Below are 19050 nucleotides of genomic sequence, written 5' to 3' on the forward strand. Positions count from 1 at the left end.
GGGGCATACCGGAGACCGGAGGTGGGCGATGCAGAAAGTGTGGTGGTGGAACTCCTATAGGGGGGAGGGGAGGCGGAGCTGTGGGTGGAGTCAGGGGCTGGGTCTTGTTGCCATGATCACCCAGAACCTGCAAGTTGTCAAGAGAGTTTCTTTACAGTCCAAGGATTCAATTTTCAAGCATATTTATGGCCTAAATTGAAATTCCCCACTGGAAATTGTTCTCCTGAACAATTTAATTATGCAGTAATTCTTAAAAACTGATGGAATTCCCCTTTAACTTAAACTTTAACCTGTAATTATCATAGCAAAGGTCCAACCCTGTGGTGTCACGTCTGCTGTGGGATCAGGAAATGGGATTCTGAACGACGGCTATCAGTCAAAGAATAGGACTGAGAACAGTTTATTAGTAACAGTCTCAGACCTGCATTTACATCAGAAGCAGTGTCGTCTGTGTTGAGCTGTAACTTTGAATGGGCTTTACCCATTGGGCAGGCATGCCCAAACTTTTGAGACTCATTGAACACAAAAGCTGTTGAAGATTTAACCAGCCTGGTCATTTCAAATGCAGGCAGAGAGAACAAAATTACCAGTTCCACCTGGCTGTATGATCACACACACAAAGTAAATGGCCATTTATCCATGACAGATCATTTTCATATGGCCAAATAGAAGCGTTTTGCATTGCCTGGCACTTCAAAGATAAACAAAATTTTAATTATGCTAGCTATGCAAGTCATGCTGAGCTCCACCTAAATATTTTGATATTTTTGATGTTTTATTTTTGCAAATAACTGTCAGAATTTTAAATTTTTCTCAGATTAAGAATTATTTGTTAGTTAAATATCTATGTATTGTAGTGAAGTTTTGTAGTAAATAAAATTAATTTAAAAATTACTGCCAACAGCCCCCAACAGTGCCACCACAGTGCTGCTGTAGAGTTTCTGTAGTGCTGGTGAAATACTGATACATCAGTACACCAGCATTATTGTCTCGGTGATACTGATTCTTGTGCCTGGTCCCATTTCACCCTTTGCCCCTACCACACAGCCCTTACCCCTCCGTTTTGTGCATTCACATCTAGGTGTAGAGTGCCCCAATTTTTGTTGAGATAGAGGGGTGGGGCGAAGTGTTAGGGCTACATGACCCTCCAAACGGAGGTTTTTCATAAACACACTCCAAACAGTGTTATGAGAAAAAAAGAAAAACTGGCAAGATGGCTACACACATGACCAAAGAAACACACAAATGCAAGAATTTTTTCTGTTAAAAATTTCATTAACTATTGTATTACCTTAGTATAATGTGGTTTCAATACATTATGGTCCTTTTCTTCATAATAAAATTAAAAAATCGCTAGTAGTTTGCTGATGTCTTAGTAGAAAGCTAGCTAAATTTCCCATTCCACCTTAAATGCCGCACCAGTTCTGAAACCTGAGCCGCCAGAATGTAACTTCTGCTCCACTTAAGGTGGAACAGGAAAACTTGAACGAGAAGCTGGTGAATATCTGACTTCAGTTTCATATCACCAAAGAATTAGCAGTGGGCGATAATAAGTAATTGTCTTCTCCCTTTGAAGGCATATGATACCCTGGATGCTCTAAATGCCCTAAATATTTTACCTGCAGCCGAGCAGTGAGGTTGCTGAACTTTACCCTCCTCTGCTGTCACTGCAGACTGGCAGTGTTGCCTACTGAGTAGCGCTAGTAGCTGTTAATGAAGTAATGCTCTTCTTTATTTGTTGTCACATTTCATAGGGGAAGATTTCAACCACTAATGTTACCCCTTGTTACCCCTTAAGGAGTAAGGTGACACTTGAAAATAAGGAGTGAGGTAAAAATAAGAAATGGGATTGGGCCTTAATCTTGGCAGAATTAATAAACAACATAAACTCAGGTAAATGCAATGCATATCAATTACTGTGTGCTTCATACTGTTATGAAACATAGTTCAAAAACAAAATAATTAGTAAATTTCATTTCTGTGAATGTGATTTGTGCCTGGTAAACATTTACAGCACTGAGTAAAATTTCCCTTGGTGTAGTTTTACTAGAAACAATCAAAATAGGTTCTGTCAGGTTTGGAAGACATTATTTTACCGCAGAGCATCAGCATTCAGGGAGAGTGGGTTCCTGAACAAGAACAAAGAGTTCATTTCCAGATTATTTTACTGCTGTAGAAGCTGGTGATATGCTGAACCAGGGAAAATGATTCAAATATTGTCAGGAAAACACTGCAGATCATAGTTCTGCCATAAAAATAAATACTTATTAAAATTTCTGTAGACTGGCTGAATAAAAGGTGGTGCTTGTGAGGGGGCTTCTTCTTTGTACCCCCCCCAATTCAAAACTCTTCAAATCTCATCTTTCGCATGCACGTGATTTGAATGTAATCCTACTGCTAATCATTTGATTTTTAGAATTTACATATAATCTGATTACTGGTAATTTGTTTTGTAACTGTAACGGAAACCTTTATTTTGTATCCTAATTATGTAACACTGTTACACGTACTACTATGCAACCCTGGTCTCTGACACTATATAATGCATTATGTTAACAATTTGCACTGCATTATAAACACCGCTATAAAGTGTAATGAACTTTTATAAACGTATATAGCCGTATGTTCTTACAGGCACGGTATTCACAGAAAGTGTTAAAACCAATTCCTACTGTATGATTCTAAACAGATTTCTGCCTTTAATTTGCAAAAGATGGGTTTCAAAAAGGTTAGCATTGCTTTAGGTTTCCAACAGTTTTTAAGGGTGAAACGATTTCATTACCTCACAATCTACAACTGTTTTGAACTTGAAAGTACATTTATTGTTCAAACCCTATTTAATACAAGTCAGCATCATATTGAGAAAGAAAATTAGCGGTACTGTTCAACTCCAGCACTCACCTGAATAGGATTCTGCTCTGGGATCTCTCTTCTTCGGCCCTCCACTCTGCGAATGGCTCCCGTCTGTCCACCAATCACATCAATCGTCCCGCCCATTTTCCTGTAGAAAAGAAAGAGGGGTGGTCAGACAAAAGCGAGCTGGTGCATTGTGCCATGTGGAATATCCAATGTTGTCTTTAATTTTTTTTAACTAAGGCACATATAATATATATCCCTAGGCTAAAACAGGTAAAAAAAAAAGGAACTTCAATCTGTGTTTTTTTCTTGGCTGCTAAGAAAATCAAGAGCTGTTCCTAAAATAATTTTTTTGACTTTTTACATTTTGAGCCTCTTTAGCATTCGCTCAATTTGGGCTTTAAAAAACAGATAACTGTCCACTTTCCAAACTTATATATTTACACAACAAATCTAATACTATTGGCCTGCCCTGCAAGGTGTATATTTGTGGCAATAAGCATTTCTGTGTCTGATTTTCTAAGAATAGAACAGAACAGAATAGAAAGAGGCTCTGCTGAAGATGGAGCACAAAAGTAGATGATAATGTTAATTGCATGTACATATCAGCATTTAAACCATTACTGCAGAGGACTTTAAAATGTAAGTGAACAACAGAGGCCCCAATATAGAACCCTGTGGCACTCCTGCCTAAATGATAACCACAGACAAAAAAACATCAGAAAGTGCACAATGTAATGGCCATTTTTTATAAAATGAAAAGCAATGCTTTACACTGTTTGAAGATGCATAATGAAATTGTCCAGAAACACTTGGAAGGTACCATTTTAGAGATATAAGGTTTTGTTTCAACAGCAATGTGACACCAAAGAGTGACGGTCACTGCTGAATGTGAATCATCATATGAATATTTTTGAAAAAGTGATTGTACTTGGAAAAAATGAGAAGAAACAAATGTGATAATGATATCCACCACAGGCTAAAAGTGAGAAAACAGCCCTAACGTGTAAAAAACAAACATAACAAAAATATATGTGTATAGTTTTTAGAGATAACAAGCTTAGCTTTTGATTAAATGTGTTCATGCACTGATAAATGCATAAGAGTACAGCACTGAAACACCAATGGAATATTCTGAAACAGAGCTTTAATCAGGCCTAAAATTTGGGTCCAAACACAAACAATGCTCAGCACCTTTCTGTCCAAATCCAACCCGAACCACATCATAGTGCAATGAGTTTGAAACTAACACGAGCAAAACAAATTCTGCCCAAAACTGTGCTGCGCTGGTTATGATGGAGTGACAATAACAGCTGTCAATTCAGCACAGATAAGTAAAATTTTAAACAATATGCAACATAAAACAATCAGCTAAAATCAAAATCACATTTAAATCCTGCTTTAACAAATTTATTTGTCAAATAAGGATTTAAACAGCATCTCAAACTTTTTTAGTCTGGATAAACTCTCCACACTGCGCTGTCTCACACTGTGCTGATATAGTGAGACGTTCACTTCGCCTGTTAAATACTAAATCTCCATTTCTCCACACAAAACAATCTGAATAGAACATATTGAACACAGAACACAAACATTGTATTTTGTGAATTTTCATCAGGTCCCATCATGTTCAGACAAACATTTCAGGCTCTAATCTGGAACAAACTGTTTTGGTTAACCTATAGAAGGAGGGGTCATCGCCGCACTGCAAAAAATAGTATCTTGTCAAGTAAAATTATCTTAAATCTAGTTATATATATCCAATATTTCTCATCTTCAGATTGTTGTAAGCTTATTTTAATATTGTTTAACTCATTTCCAAACATTTTTACTTGTTATAAGTAATTTTATTAAGTAAAATTATCTCACTATAATGGCAGATAAATGTGCTTGTTTTAAGAAATGTGCCTGAAACAAGATGAATTATCTGCCACTATAGTGAGATAATTTTACTTAATAAAATCACCCAAAACAGGCAAACATGTCTATAAATAAGCTAAATAATCTTATAAAAGTGCACAACCATCTCAAAACAAGAAATATTACATATATCGACTAGAATTAAAATAATTTCACTTGACAAGATATATCTTTTGCAGTTTGGAGAACATGCTGTAATTTTATACGAACATAAAATTATACATTGAAACTAGTGGAGAGATTGTGCTGAACATGCAGACTCTGAACTTTAAAGATGAGTAGAAGAGGAGATGTTTATCAGGATTTGAATTTGATGAAATGTTATTGTCGCGTGCCCAGGCTTGTTTTGCGAAAAGAAAAACATCCTTTACACTTTTGACACCTTTTTTTGTGACGGATTGATATTGAAACAAAAAGAAAAAAGTTAGAAGTGCAAACTCAAAGCTGAACTTCAATCAAATGTAAATTTAATTAATTTTGCAACTACGTAATTATGTGATTGCACTTGAATATTATAATAAAAGTTATTTTTTGTTTTATTATAATATAATAAAATCATTGCATGTTTCCATACTTTTGCGTCTGTAGTGAGAAGTTGTAATTTTTTGTATATTCTGAAGGAGTGAATGCGTCACCTGTTGGGTGGAGGTCCAGCTTTCAGCCTGCTGGACGCCGTTATGGCCTGCGTAGAAAAGTCAGTCTTGAAATCCAGTTTGACCGTAGAGTTTTCAGCCTCCTTCTCCAAACTGACCGTTCTACCTTGCTGGACCTGAAGGAGACATAAAAAAGATTCATTATTACCCCGGAAGCAGAAAAGCGTTGGATATATTACAGCTGTAGTTTCGGGCTGATGGATTAATCATATTAATACTGAAATCACAACTTGAAAGATGCAATTTTCAAATCAGTTGACTGCATTTTTAATTACAGTCTACATTATCAGCAACCTTGCTTAAAATGGACTAATGTAACCAAATAACAGAGAGCTGGTGAAGTGCTGTGACATCACAACCACAACTAAACGGCAGTCTGTCACACAGCGTTTAACGTTAATGAATTAACGAATTACTGAATATTGGTACAGTCATACGAAAACCCTGTATCACTTTACGGGATGAGGAAAAATATTCTTAACAGCTGTTAATGTAACTAATAAAAAGTTTGAAATGCTTTTTTAAAATATCTGTTGATTCATTCGTCATGAAATGTTCACACAATGTAATGACAATGCTTAAAAACGTGGGATGTTGCAAGGTTTTCTTATGATAGAGAAGATAAAATGATATCAGTCTTTAATATTTCTAAACAGTACTGTGATTTTGTTCTCAAAACTGGGAGGAAGGCAGGGGTCAAGTCCGAGCTGAAGCCTTCTCTGCTTTTCACAGTACGCCTTCCACGTCTCTTCATTGAAACCGTAGTTAAAATAGTCCGACAGGTCAGCACCTATACACAGGCAAATACAGATATATGTCGATAAATAAATAATATGGAAAATCTAATCAGTCCTACACTAAATTAAATCAGGTGCTGCTGATGGAACTGAAGAAATCTACACAGTGGCTGAAGTGCAGTGTTCTGCTGTATTTTGTATTTACTCCAATGTTATGTAAAGCTTTCACTGGAAAAAATACTTACTGCTGGAATAAATATTTTTAAAGAAAGCCTTGCTTTTGCGCAGTGCAGACGCAGAATGTTGCTCTGATAGAATCAAATACAGCTTTAAGTGGCTTTTCAAGTGATACTTTCAGCACCTTCAGTTAAGAAATGAATGGAATTATCAAATGAATCCCCTAAAAACAAAGATTTCACTGCTGACACACTTTAGTACTGTTTAGCAGCAACCGCAATACTATCACAATAAGAGCCCCATGTAATTCAGTTAAACGCAAGTTTAGTTGATATAAATGCAAAAAAACTACTATACTATACTATATATATATATATATATATCCATTTTGATGAATGGACCAATAGCAATGCTCTTAAAATTGCTTAAAGAATACTTAAGAATAAACTATTAAAAGTAAAGTATGTTTTTTTTTCTCCTGTAAAATTACTATTTTGGAGATACTTGTTTTTCTTTGGACAGCAACTAAATATATATATATATATATATATATATATACATGTATATCACTGTTGTTAGAACAAAACCTCGTATCTCCGAAATGGTACCTTTACAAGAGAAGGAAAAAACATACTTTACTTTTAATCTAAGTCAATGGAACCAGAGTTTTTCTAAGCCATTTTGGTCATTTCTTTTGGTCCATTCATCATGAAACTTACACACAATTTTAAAAGCAACAGGCATTTTCAAATTATGTCAAAAACTGAAAAATGACAAAAATGGAGATACAAGAAACACTGACTTAAATTAGTGTAATGTTAATCAGTCAACATTTATATTTGAAAAAACCATGGGACTTTTTCTTCAGTTTAAAACATTAGATTAAAAACCTTATGTTAAAATTCATACTTTTTCCTGCACTCCCGTTCTAGTGCTAGTGCCCCCCAGGTGATTTGAGTTAGAAACCCTGATGCAATCAGTGATTTTATTACCTGGCTTCCTCCAGGGTTTGTCTTCATACGTATCAGCCTCCGCCTCAACCGCATGGAGTCCATTAAAGCCGCTCAGCGACTCCATGTCCACACCTTTACACTGAAGTTTATCTGCTCCACAGCGACAATGAAGAAACAATACAGAACACAGCTTTATAAAGATAAGATCAAAAGGAGATCTAACTGCGTATCTTCTGTGCTGTAAATACCCATAAAATCTTCACACGGATTTTATTATACTTTGGCGTATGGAGAATACAAATAGGCCACAAGGGAAAATTAATTATAGTGGTATAAATATCTTTCAGCTTGTTTCAGAAGTGACAGAGAGTTGCTTACTTGTAGCCGCCACTCCATATCCTCGCACTGGTTTAATGCTGAGGTTCATTCCAGACCCCCTGTGAAAAAAACAATCAAATTACAGTAGAATTACATTTCACTGTCACAGAAACAATCATAATAATAACCATTATCAGCTCAAAACCAACTTGCATTTTCAAATAGTGTTCAAAAAAATATGTAATGAGATTTTTATGTCAGCAGGATGATGACAAGAAACATAATTTGACTTTTCTACGAAATAAAAATGGTTAATGCTCAAAATAAACGGGATGCATGCAGTTTATATAGAAGTTATATAGACTTCTTAAGTAATTCAAATATAATTTTAACAGTACAGAGTTTAGATGATCATTTCAAGACAGAAAACCTGCAGCATACATGTAAGCTGGAGCTCCCGTCTTGATGTTGCCGATGGTGACCTTGACATCATCTTCATCATCGCTGTCACTGTCCTCCTCTTCCTCATCCTCTGCACTTTTAGCTGCCTGATCGAAAAAAATGAAATTCTTGATGTTATTTGCTATTAAAACCACTTTAAAGCCACATTTGAGACTTTCATGTTGCATCCAGTGTATCATTACTGTACTAGTCATGTGTTTAATAATCAATAATAGTTGATAACATTTAAGTAAAGTACACTCTCATTTTTTGCATAATTTAACATAAAAAATCTCTGCCTTTTTAAAATATAAAATATTTATTATTTTATACACATATATTATATACCTATTATAATAAATTGCAACAAAATAATGGAAATAAAATGAATGGTGGTGAAATTGGATGATTCATAATTTTTTATTAATTGTTTCCTAAAAAATCCTTAAAGGGGGTGGGCAATATGACATTTTATTATTATTGTAATAAAAACTATGTCACAACATGTTTTTATGAATATATTGTTGATATTATTGTTAAGAACACTGAACAGCTGCATGTTTCATTACAAAGAGAGCATCATGAGCCCTGTTTAGGTAGATGTAGTGCAGTACAGTACATGAAGTGCTGAATAAAATCAATGTATTTACATTTTTTTTTTGTTTATACTTTTTTACAAGTGGCACTAATGTTGCTTTTTTTGTGTTTAAACTTTTTAAACCTCGAAAAATATGCATATTATGTATTGCAAAAATGTCTTGAATTATTGTGATTGTATTTTTCCCATAACACCGACCCATAACTGAACAGAGCAGCTGTGAGGTCAGAGAGTTACACCTCTGTTCACATCTGTTCAATCAGGAATCTGTCATTCTGTGTCAGTTGTCAGTACCAGAGAACTTGTAGAGAGGAGAATTACCACTCTGTAATGTCCTCCAGGTTTCTCAAACACTAGAGGGCGCTCCCAAGCGAGTCCAAAATGAATGGGTTAATATGGAGCATTTGAGCAAAGTCACAGTTTATAAATGCTTAAACATTTTTAAGATGAAAGAATACAATCATTTCCTAAACACTGAACAGCATCAAACATTTTAACACCATTGTTACATATTTAAGAGCTTTTAAACTCGAGTTATAGGAGTTTAAAATGGCGCCTCATGTATATTCATGACGTCAGTGAGCGTGAACAGCCAATGAGCTGCTCCGCTCACCAACCAATCAGCACTCAGTAGCAGAAATGCCAGCATTCTGCTGCCCAAAAGCCGTTTACTGTAGGAAAAAGGGAAAATATAGGTCAGTTTTCTTTGCTTTTTTAGTGAAATACATCCTCCTATTTTCTAAAATTAATTTAGTGATTAGAAACTATTCTAACTTTTCGTTTTTAGCCGTTGAGCTCCATTCACTCCCATTCATTGAGGACTCGCTCGCGGACGCCCTCTGCTGTTTTGCAGTCCTGTTTTTGATATAACGGGGGAAATAGGAAGTGGCCAGGCTCCTCATAAACTGGCTCTGGTCAGTACCTGCTCTGTGTCGTTCTTCTCCTCCGTGCTGTTGCTGCTCTCAGGAGCAGGTTCTGTCTCTCTGGAGGACAAAGCAGGCACTGCAATTGGTTTCAGTCTCATGAACAGAAACTCACTGTGAATCAGTATATTTAGCAAATGCTTCTTTGCAAATACAACAGTTTATACAACACAAATAATCTACATAATGAGAGAACTAGAGCTGTCACAATCAATTCTACTATTAATTGAATGATTGATCAATTATTTCACCATGTTTTAAAAATATTTTATTTTTATTATTTTTTTAAATAAGGCCAAACAATTAAAGTTATGGAGAGGAACTGGTTCCAGATTGAAAAGCAGTCACTACTGTGGACAATGTGAAATGCAATGCACACATAGCTTTACTTTTACATTGTGACACACAGAAAACATACCAAAATGAAAATCAAACCCTCTATTATGCTGTTTTCACCTCGCTTGACCTCTTTACTGAAAAACTGTGCATGAGGATTTGCATTTTAAACATCAAATACTGAATTTTTGTCAGAATTGAATACAATCTGCCTTGACATGTAATAAAGACATGGCTATACTGCTTTCCACTGTACAGAACGCAATGTTAAATCAATGTAGTGGATCTTTTATTTCCTTTCTGGCACGTTTTCGTTTAAATGCAATCTCATGTGTACATTGCATTTGACTGTTTTGGTTGCATTTCAATGAGGCTGATGCAGGTCAAGCCATGTGAAAACACTGTAGCGGAGGTTTTGCTTTTCATTTTGGCACATATTCTGCATGTCACCTGTGGTAAAGTCATGTGTCCACTGCATTTCACTGTTATGACTGCAGTTCAATTAGGCAAATCTGTTATACAGCACAGTGGAAAGCAACACAGCCCTGCCTTCTTTACATTTCAAGGTGAATTGTATTCACTTCTGTTCAGTATTCAGTATTTAATGTTTAAATTCAAATCCTCATGCGTTGTTTTTCAGTAAAAAGATGTAACAGAAACAATGTAATAGAGGGTTTAATTTTCATTTTGGTACGTGTTCCCCATGTCACTATAGAAACCTAAGGCCAAGTGTGCACCGCATTTCACATTTAGCCACTGTTGTGACTGTTTTTTCAATTTGGCACTAATTCCTCTCCATAAAATGGACTTAAGAGAACAGTAATAAATCATGTGGAGGCTTTCAAAGATTCCAAAATACATTACTAGGAGAAAATAAACAATTAAGCCTTTAAGAAGATTTCATATGAAATATATGGATCATTTTGCTGAACTGGTTCAGTCAGGGTTGAAAACACATTTGGGACTTTTAACTTTGGGACTTCAGACTGAAATCCTTTTGCATGGAGTGATTGTGTACCTTAATTATGTTCATATTATTAAAATAAATGATTGACCATTCCATTTCATCACTACCAAAACAATCATAACATTACCTAAACTTTACCGAATGCTTCAGTAGTGACTGTTTCGGTAGAGACAATTTTAGCTCATTTTGACCAGCAAACACAGGTTTGACCAGCTGTGAGCATAAAAAATCACCTTATTTTACATTAAAACACAAAAACGTTACTTAACTGCAGAAAATATGTTTCGGCAGTGACAATTTTTAATGTTTCACACTGATTTTCAGACTTTGGGACACAATTACTTCAAAACAATGGGATCTACCTGCTCGCCATGTGGCCATGAGGGACAGGGATGCAGTCTCACTTCCTGCTCTGAAATGCAGGGGGGTGACTAAAATAAGCCTCCGCCTATAGACTTTGGCTGTGTCCCAATTGTGTACTACACACTAATACTGTACAGTATATACTGTGTACTAATCTTAACAGTATGAGCTCGACAGGTTAGTGCACAAAACCTTAACATACTACACCACTCTTACTAACAGGAAGTGATGAACCGTTGCTATGACAACGCACATCATAGCAAGCTAGACTCTGAAGGCTAGCTAACAAATTAACGTGTGTACACAAACAAAATTCTCACAGAAACGCTAACAAATGAAAACATTAGTAAGTGTAACATGTTTGTTTTTTTACAGAATATTTTACAAATTTGGGATGAACTCACATTTATACACCGTTTCTGGTGCCGCTACGACTGCAGCTCCTCCCTTTCCGTTTCCCGCTGGATTGTGGGACAATAGTGTCCATCATTACTGTACCCAAAAATCGACTGGTTCTAAGTATGCACTGTGGGTTTTTGAGTATACTCAACTTTGACACTTGTGACTATACTACATACTACATACTCAAACACTAGTTAGTATTAGTATTAACTGCGCAATTGGGACACAGCGTCTGTGTTTCAGTAGTGACATGAAAAAAAAAAAATTTTAAATGAAAGGATAAATCTAAATCTTTCAACTTCATTTTAGGGGTTAGGGTTTCGGACAGACACCTCACAATAGAAAGTACCCTATAAATGTGATACATTTTGTATATATATTAAGCTTATTAATATTTCTATTAATTCCTTGAGTTTAGATATAACATAACATAATCCTTGTAAATGTTTAAGGCTCCGTTACTTACTGTGAGAGAATAATTAAATAACATTTTATTTGCACAATCAAGTATAACAAACTAACTTTGACAGCATTTAAAAAAGTGTGATTTTTAACGGTCATATGCCAAATGGAAAATGACCATCTTAATATTTATTTTATACATAATAATTAGTGGCTAATTGAACAAAACAGATCAAGACTTCCCTTACCTCGTTTCATCGTTTACAGCCTGATTCTTGGAGTTTTCATCTGGTGGAATACAAAGAAAGGCTTATAATAATATAATAAAATAACAATAACATATCAATAACTCATCAATAACCTGATCATCTCATGCACTCATGGAATTAATTTGTTTGAATTTATTATTCTAAAAAGTGTAAAAGTGTGGATCACAGCCTTGTCTAAAGGAATAGTCTAACATGGTGGGTTTTTACTTCATTTATAATTTTTGTTCCCTTCAAAATTAAGTTTTTCTCATAGACTGAATCTCAAATGGCTCCCTACTCCCTATGTAGCGCACTATGTAGGTCATGAAATAATGGATTCTACAATGAAATAGTGCTTCATATGTCAGATAAAAAGCCATTTATATACAGCCTTTAGCAGCAGGACTCTCTACTTAACATTTAGAGTCCTATTTGGGTGTAGAACAATTGTTTTATGACCTACGCAGTGCACTTTATAGGGAGCAGGTAGCCATTTGAGATTCAGCCATAGTCCTCCACTTGTCATATGACTGCTTCCAGTTTTGGGTTTAAAACGATCCTGTTTTTAATTTTGAGCTATATACCTTAAAATTAAAGACCAAATAAAAATTGTACGAATCACATCCTCAGATTATTACATATTTTAATAATGCATATTTTAAAGGGGTACCCCACCAATCTTTCAAAATTTCCACATAATTAAATCATTAAGATGTAAATACAGTCATTCAGAGTCAGAATTGTTCACAGTGGTGGTGATAGGAACCAGACGTCCATCTCTAAAAGCTCCCTCACAGAAAGTTATTGCCTGAAATGGCGACAAACACGCTGCCTAATGTGTGAAACATTGTTTTATCATCGTTTTGTGATAAAGTGTTTGCCTAAGCCTTATTGTTAATCCATTTGTTTTAAACCATTCATGGTGGAGGGGTACATGCAGGGCACTGTGAGGCAAAATAGTCCCCAAAGAAAATTATTATTTCAGATTTTCCACTATTTTACCATCATCAACATCACATATAAACACTCAGAAGACTCGTGTAGGTTCACTGTGGCTTTTGGACAGTAAATAAAATGGCTATATTTGTGTTGTAGTCATGGCGACCCCTGGTTCCTATCACCACCACTGTAAAGAAATCTGACGCCGCGTCCCAAACCACACACTTCGGTACTTCGCACACTACACTAATGAGTGCACTTCTACTGTTATATGCGCTTTTTTTTACACACTATTTAGTGTGTTAGTATGCGATTTGGGACGCGGCGTAAGTCTCTTCAATCAACTATTTCACACCAAACCACTCTGAACGACTCTGTTTACGTCTCAAACAGTGAATTATTCAAAAATTTTGATAAATCGTTTGAATTCCCCTTTAACATACTCTTTGAAAAGTTTCAAGTTTCGGTATTTCATGTTTTGTTAATCTATTAGCACGATGCTAATTTTCTAGCTAACTTCTGCTCCCTGTGTTCCTCCGCCCGAGCGGGAGGAAAGTAGGACTAATGACGTACAGAAACGCATCACTACCCACAACATTCAAAACAAGCAGCGGAGCAAAAAAAATAGTTCCAATCGTGTTACAGAACTGCATGCGTTCTGTTCTTTATCAGAACCAGCATATTATCTTTCATAATGTAACATAATATACAATTTGGTCTCGCTTTCTTAACGCTATGCTCCGCGGAAGACTATGAGAGATAATGCTAATTTTGCGCCGTATCTTGGTTCTTTAGTAAGGCAACTGTTCCATTTAGAACCATGAGTTCTATATAGAACCATTTGCATGCTTAAGTTGTATTTTGCATGGAGAAATAGTTCCACAGATTAATGTAGAATGTGTTGTATATAGCTCTATATAGCATCAAAAAGGGTTCTGCTACTGTTATGATTTGAAGCAACAGTAGAAGATCCTTTTCGGTGCTTTAAAGAACCATATACAACACATTCTCCATCAATCTGAAGAACCAGCTCACCATGCAAAGAAAATGGTTCTGTATAGAACTTATAATTCTACACGAAGTCATTTTTTTTTTTTACCAAAGAACCCTAGAAGAACCATCTTTTGGTATTTTCGAAGCAGCAATTTCTCAATTATATATATATATATATATATATATATATATATATATATATATATATATATATATATATATATTCTCTTGCAGTTAAGGGGGTGTATATATTTGTTTGAAGCATCTACAGCAGAGCAGTGCCTGGACGAGGTGTGAAGTTGGCTTCCCTTTTCGAATGTTCCGTTCCACCTTAAACGGTGAGGCCGTCCCATTCAAGCGCCTGTACATGTATGAATGTATCTGCACCACCATTTAAGGTGGAACGGGAAATTCGAACAAGAAGCTAACTTCAGCTTCGCGGGATGCGCTGCTCATTCCGACGTTTTAACAAGGCTGCTGTTGTAGCCAGAAGGTTATAAAGGAAGGCTGTGCTTTCGTAAAGAGGTGGATGTTGTGTCACAGTGGTTTATTCGGGTGTACAGGCTGTCTTTACCCCCGTAGAGCCAGTGCTCTTCATCCTCGACCTGCTCGGACTCCGCGGCTGCAGTGGCCATTCTGCGCAGGAGAAGCTCTACAACTGCACGGACATCGTGAGGCAGAGTAACAGACCGCGCTTCTTTATGGACGAAAAGCGGGAGATCAGCGGAATTCAGGTCTGAAATGGGACACTCCGTGATTTTCTTTGCTGCTCCATAACCCCGTTAAAGCCTCTGCTCCTCCTCCCGGGTCCAAAAGCCCTCCGAATACTGATGGGGAGTCGATTCCAAAAGAATCGATACTTCGCCTCCAAACACGTTTGAGAGTCGGGGTCGACCAATGACTCTACGATTCGAAATGTTTGGAGTCGACTCTTCGTAATACGGAGCCCCTAAGGTGACATGGTGATTATTTTTTAATAAGGCGTGGCCGCAAATTAATATATTGTAGACCACTAATTACTATATTGAGGATCCGAGTTAATGTATTGAAGCCACAAATTAAGTTTCTCATAACTCGTGGCCTCAAAATATTAATTTGTAACCTCTATATAGTAAATTGTGGCCGATAGTAAATTGTGGCTTCAGTATTTTAATTTGTGACCTCAATATAGTAAATTGTGGCCTCAATATAATAATTTGTGGCCTCAGTTTGTTAATTTGTGACCTGAATATAGTAAGTCGTGGCCTCAATGTAATAAATTGTGGCCTCAATATATTAAATCATGGCCTTAGTACATTAATTTCTGGCCTCAATATAGTAATTTGTGGCCTCGATATATTAAATTGTGGCCTCAATATATCAATTTGTGACTTCAATATAGTAAATTGTGGCCTCTGTATATTAATTCGTGGCCTATAGTAAATTGCAGTCTCAATATATTAAATTGTGGCCTCAATATAATATTGGGGGCCTCAGTATATTCATTTATGACCTCAATATTGTAATTTGTGGCCTCAGTTTAGTAACTTGTGGCCACATTATATTAATTTGTGGCCTCAATATATTAATTTGCGGCCACGTCTTACTAACGAACAGTCAGCAGGTCTCCTTCGTTGCTCTGTGCTGTAATACAGGAGAGAGTCTGACTTTGTTTAGCTGGTTTAGTCAGATTTAAACGGCGCCAACGCTGCTGAGCAGCTACTCAGCACAAACTCTGCTCACAGAACCGCTCTCGATCCGTCCTGCAGGGCAGCTCCCCATACTCCTTACGATTATGGTCGCAATAAACAATTAGAAACTGAACAAGGATCGAAAACCAAAAACAAACAATTTTTTCCATAAAAAGTTGTGGAGAAATGAAAGGTAGCTGAGATTTGCTCATTAGGAAGGGGCGACTATGAAGCTTAAAAGAGGATCAAGATAACATCCAACTTTTCTTTTTCAAAGACTACAGAAAGTTCATCACTCCACCTCTCCTGCGAAATAAGCTGGATTTTCATCATTTCTCCGTCATCTGAAGCTCCTCTAAAACTGGGTAATCTTCTTTTGGGATGGTTTGGTCTCTGTTGTTTCCACTGTCTTGGTTAAAGTGAGTCAAGGAGTCGACTCCATTGATTCCAGCGGCACGAGTCAACTCGGAATCGACTCCAGAAAACTCGAAAACTAGCATCACTACCACCGAGTCGGGAACAGCTCCGTCACATCACACTGTACTGGGCAGTGAAATGCAGCAGTGGCGCCCTCTGTTGAGCATTGTTAGAATTAGAGCAGAGAGCCTTTAAAGGGCCCATATCCCACACTTTTCGTGTTGTAAATTTCTCCCAAAGGAACATTCATGACATTTGTGTATGTTTGTGTACCACAAATAGTCATAATTCGTTTTTTACACGATCATTTCTCAGCATCTCTTTATCTCTTAGAATTAATCAGGCTTTTGCTCTGTTGCCTTTAAGACTGACGTTAACGACCTCTGTTCAGATAGGCTACTTGTTCAAAAAGCAGTCCAAGTGCTGCTGTGAACTGCTGTAGGTTCGTAAAAGTAATATATATATATATATATATATATATATATATATATATATATATATATATATATATATATATATATATAGAAAGAGAGAGAGAGAGAGAGAGAGAGAGAGACAGAGAGAGAGAAGGCTGCTACAGTATATAATATACACCATAGAAATAATACATAATATACATAATACATATATATAATGGTATAGACATTATATATTAATATATAATATATAAAATATAAATCTATCAAAACTACTTAAAGGGTAATTCAACCTTTTTTTTATTTCTACATAATTCAATCCTTGAATGGTTCATTGCAGAAAAACCTACAACACAAATATAGACATTTCATTTACTATCCAAAACCACCAGTGAACCTACACGTGTCTCCTGAGTTTTATATGTAATGATGATAGTAAATAGTGGAAAATCAGAAAAAAAGGGTCTGTCTGTGAGGGAGCTTTTAGAGATGGACGTCTGGTTCCTATCACCACCACTGTGAACAATTCTGACTTGGCAAGTTTCTCTAGAACGGAGCGTTTCACACCAAACCACTCTGAATGAGTCTATTTACATCTTAAACATTTATGTGGAAATTCTGAAAAATCTGTGGAGTACCCCTTTAAACAGTAAAGTAAAAAATGTAGCAACACGGTTTTTTGCCATTTAAAGTGAAATGCACTTCTCCTTTGAGAAGCCTGCTACAGTATCAGACATTAATACTGCACTCCTCCCCTGCAAGAGAAACCATTCTTTTTATTTTTAATACAGGTACAGACAACATACTAAACTCTTCAACCGGTGACTGTATAAAACACACTGACGGTACAGTTCAAAGTGAAAATGTAGTGAAAAAATCTCATTATTCATCGCAAACTTGTACTCTTTGTGTTCATCTATCCTGAAATTACAGCACTACTGGCGTATTATCGATTCGGAGATGCTGAACTGTAACATGCTTTTGACAACTACATTCCCCCGGCCACTTTATCAGAAACCCCTCTCTCGTAGCTCCACCATTTTAGTATACAGTTAGAGACTACAACTCATCTGCTGATGTAGTTTGTGTTAGCCATCCTCCAGCCCTTCATCAGTAGTCAGTTTCTCACCACAGAGACAGTCATGTAGGTGTTTCCAATAAAGTGGCCAGTGAGTGGAAGTACACGGTATGTGTTTCTAATAAAGTGGCCAGTGAGTGGAAGTACAAGGTAGGTGTTTCTAATAAAGTGGCCAGTGAGTGGAAGCTTATGGGTGGTGTTTCCAATAAAGTGGCCAGTTAGTGGAAGCACAAAGTACGTGTTTCCAATAAAGTGGCCAGTTAGTAGAAGCACAAAGTAGAAGGAAGTTTCTAATAAAGTGGACGGTGAGTGTGAAATTCTGGAGCGCGCTGATCTTGGAGTGGACACACTTTGGTTGACTGTAGATTTGGTTCTTGGCTGGTCACCAGGCACATGACATCTCAGAAGCAGCGTCACTGTTACGCCTCGTACGAACTGGGCTCCATCCAAATTCTGATTGGGCGTCGTTGGCCACTTGACCCCGCCCCCAGCGGGCAGAGCTACGGAAGCTTTGCTGTTTCCCTCTCCATGTACGAGGTTTGGCGTTCATCTGCAGAAACAATATGACATCATGTCATGGTTACTGTGATAAATTACATCAAGAGACTCTTTTCTGAGTATATGATGGGGTGATCAGCACTTCTAGAACACTGGACAACTGATTTGGACCAATTATAGAGAGTCTGTAAACATTAACAGCCTGTGTTGGACGGGAGCCCATTATAACCATCTTTTTTCATTTATTTATTCATAGGGCTGGGCTATATTAAACCAATAAGCCTCAAGAGGCTGTGGGTTACTGTGATTTTATCATTGGAAGGGTAATCTTAAGTGCGACGCGAAGCATAGTGCCTAAAACTCCCTTCCCTGTGTTAAAATCACAATAATGCATGGTCTCAAATGGCTTATTGCTTTTATAAAACGGCGGCCAACATGAAATATAATAAAATGCACATTTGTTAATAATAATCGACATAAACAAGTAATCGGCCAAGAAATGTAGTTCCTTTAGAGTACCAAGCAACCATGGACCACTGAATGAGGAGAACGTTTGGTCTCCCATCGCTGTATATTGCAGTCATTTCATGAATTTTTCAACTTTTTGTTGTACAACGATAAACATATGCTAACACACCACTGTTTAATACAAATATTTTGGCTTTATAAGCACTTTTTGGTCACTGAACTACCACCACGAGTCTTATTTAGCACCAATCCAGCGACGCCCTCTTCTCACATCTGG

At 36.6% G+C, this 19050-nt stretch overlaps 1 protein-coding gene across 2 annotated transcripts in view; it reads right to left on the bottom strand.

The window, feature by feature from the left end:
* Positions 1 to 15043, bottom strand: part of LOC118814836 (pre-mRNA 3'-end-processing factor FIP1-like) — a 24359-nt gene extending 9316 nt beyond the window's left edge. For both annotated transcript variants that reach the window (XM_036580642.1, XM_036580641.1), the window contains exons 1-10: positions 14801 to 15043; positions 12295 to 12334; positions 9576 to 9636; positions 8056 to 8162; positions 7675 to 7733; positions 7336 to 7446; positions 6089 to 6219; positions 5412 to 5545; positions 2902 to 3001; positions 1 to 127 (exon numbers count right to left, since the gene is read on the bottom strand). The exon at positions 1 to 127 is cut by the window's left edge and continues 18 nt beyond it. In XM_036580642.1, coding sequence (XP_036436535.1) covers positions 1 to 127; positions 2902 to 3001; positions 5412 to 5545; positions 6089 to 6219; positions 7336 to 7446; positions 7675 to 7733; positions 8056 to 8162; positions 9576 to 9636; positions 12295 to 12334; positions 14801 to 14861 — 931 coding nt within the window. In that variant the 5' untranslated portion in view covers positions 14862 to 15043. The remainder of the gene's footprint in view (positions 128 to 2901; positions 3002 to 5411; positions 5546 to 6088; positions 6220 to 7335; positions 7447 to 7674; positions 7734 to 8055; positions 8163 to 9575; positions 9637 to 12294; positions 12335 to 14800) is intronic.
* Positions 15044 to 19050: the final 4007 nt, after the last annotated feature.

The sequence above is a fragment of the Colossoma macropomum genome, unplaced genomic scaffold, assembly GCF_904425465.1.
Source record: "Colossoma macropomum unplaced genomic scaffold, Colossoma_macropomum, whole genome shotgun sequence".
NCBI classification, from domain to species: Eukaryota; Metazoa; Chordata; class Actinopteri; order Characiformes; family Serrasalmidae; genus Colossoma; species Colossoma macropomum.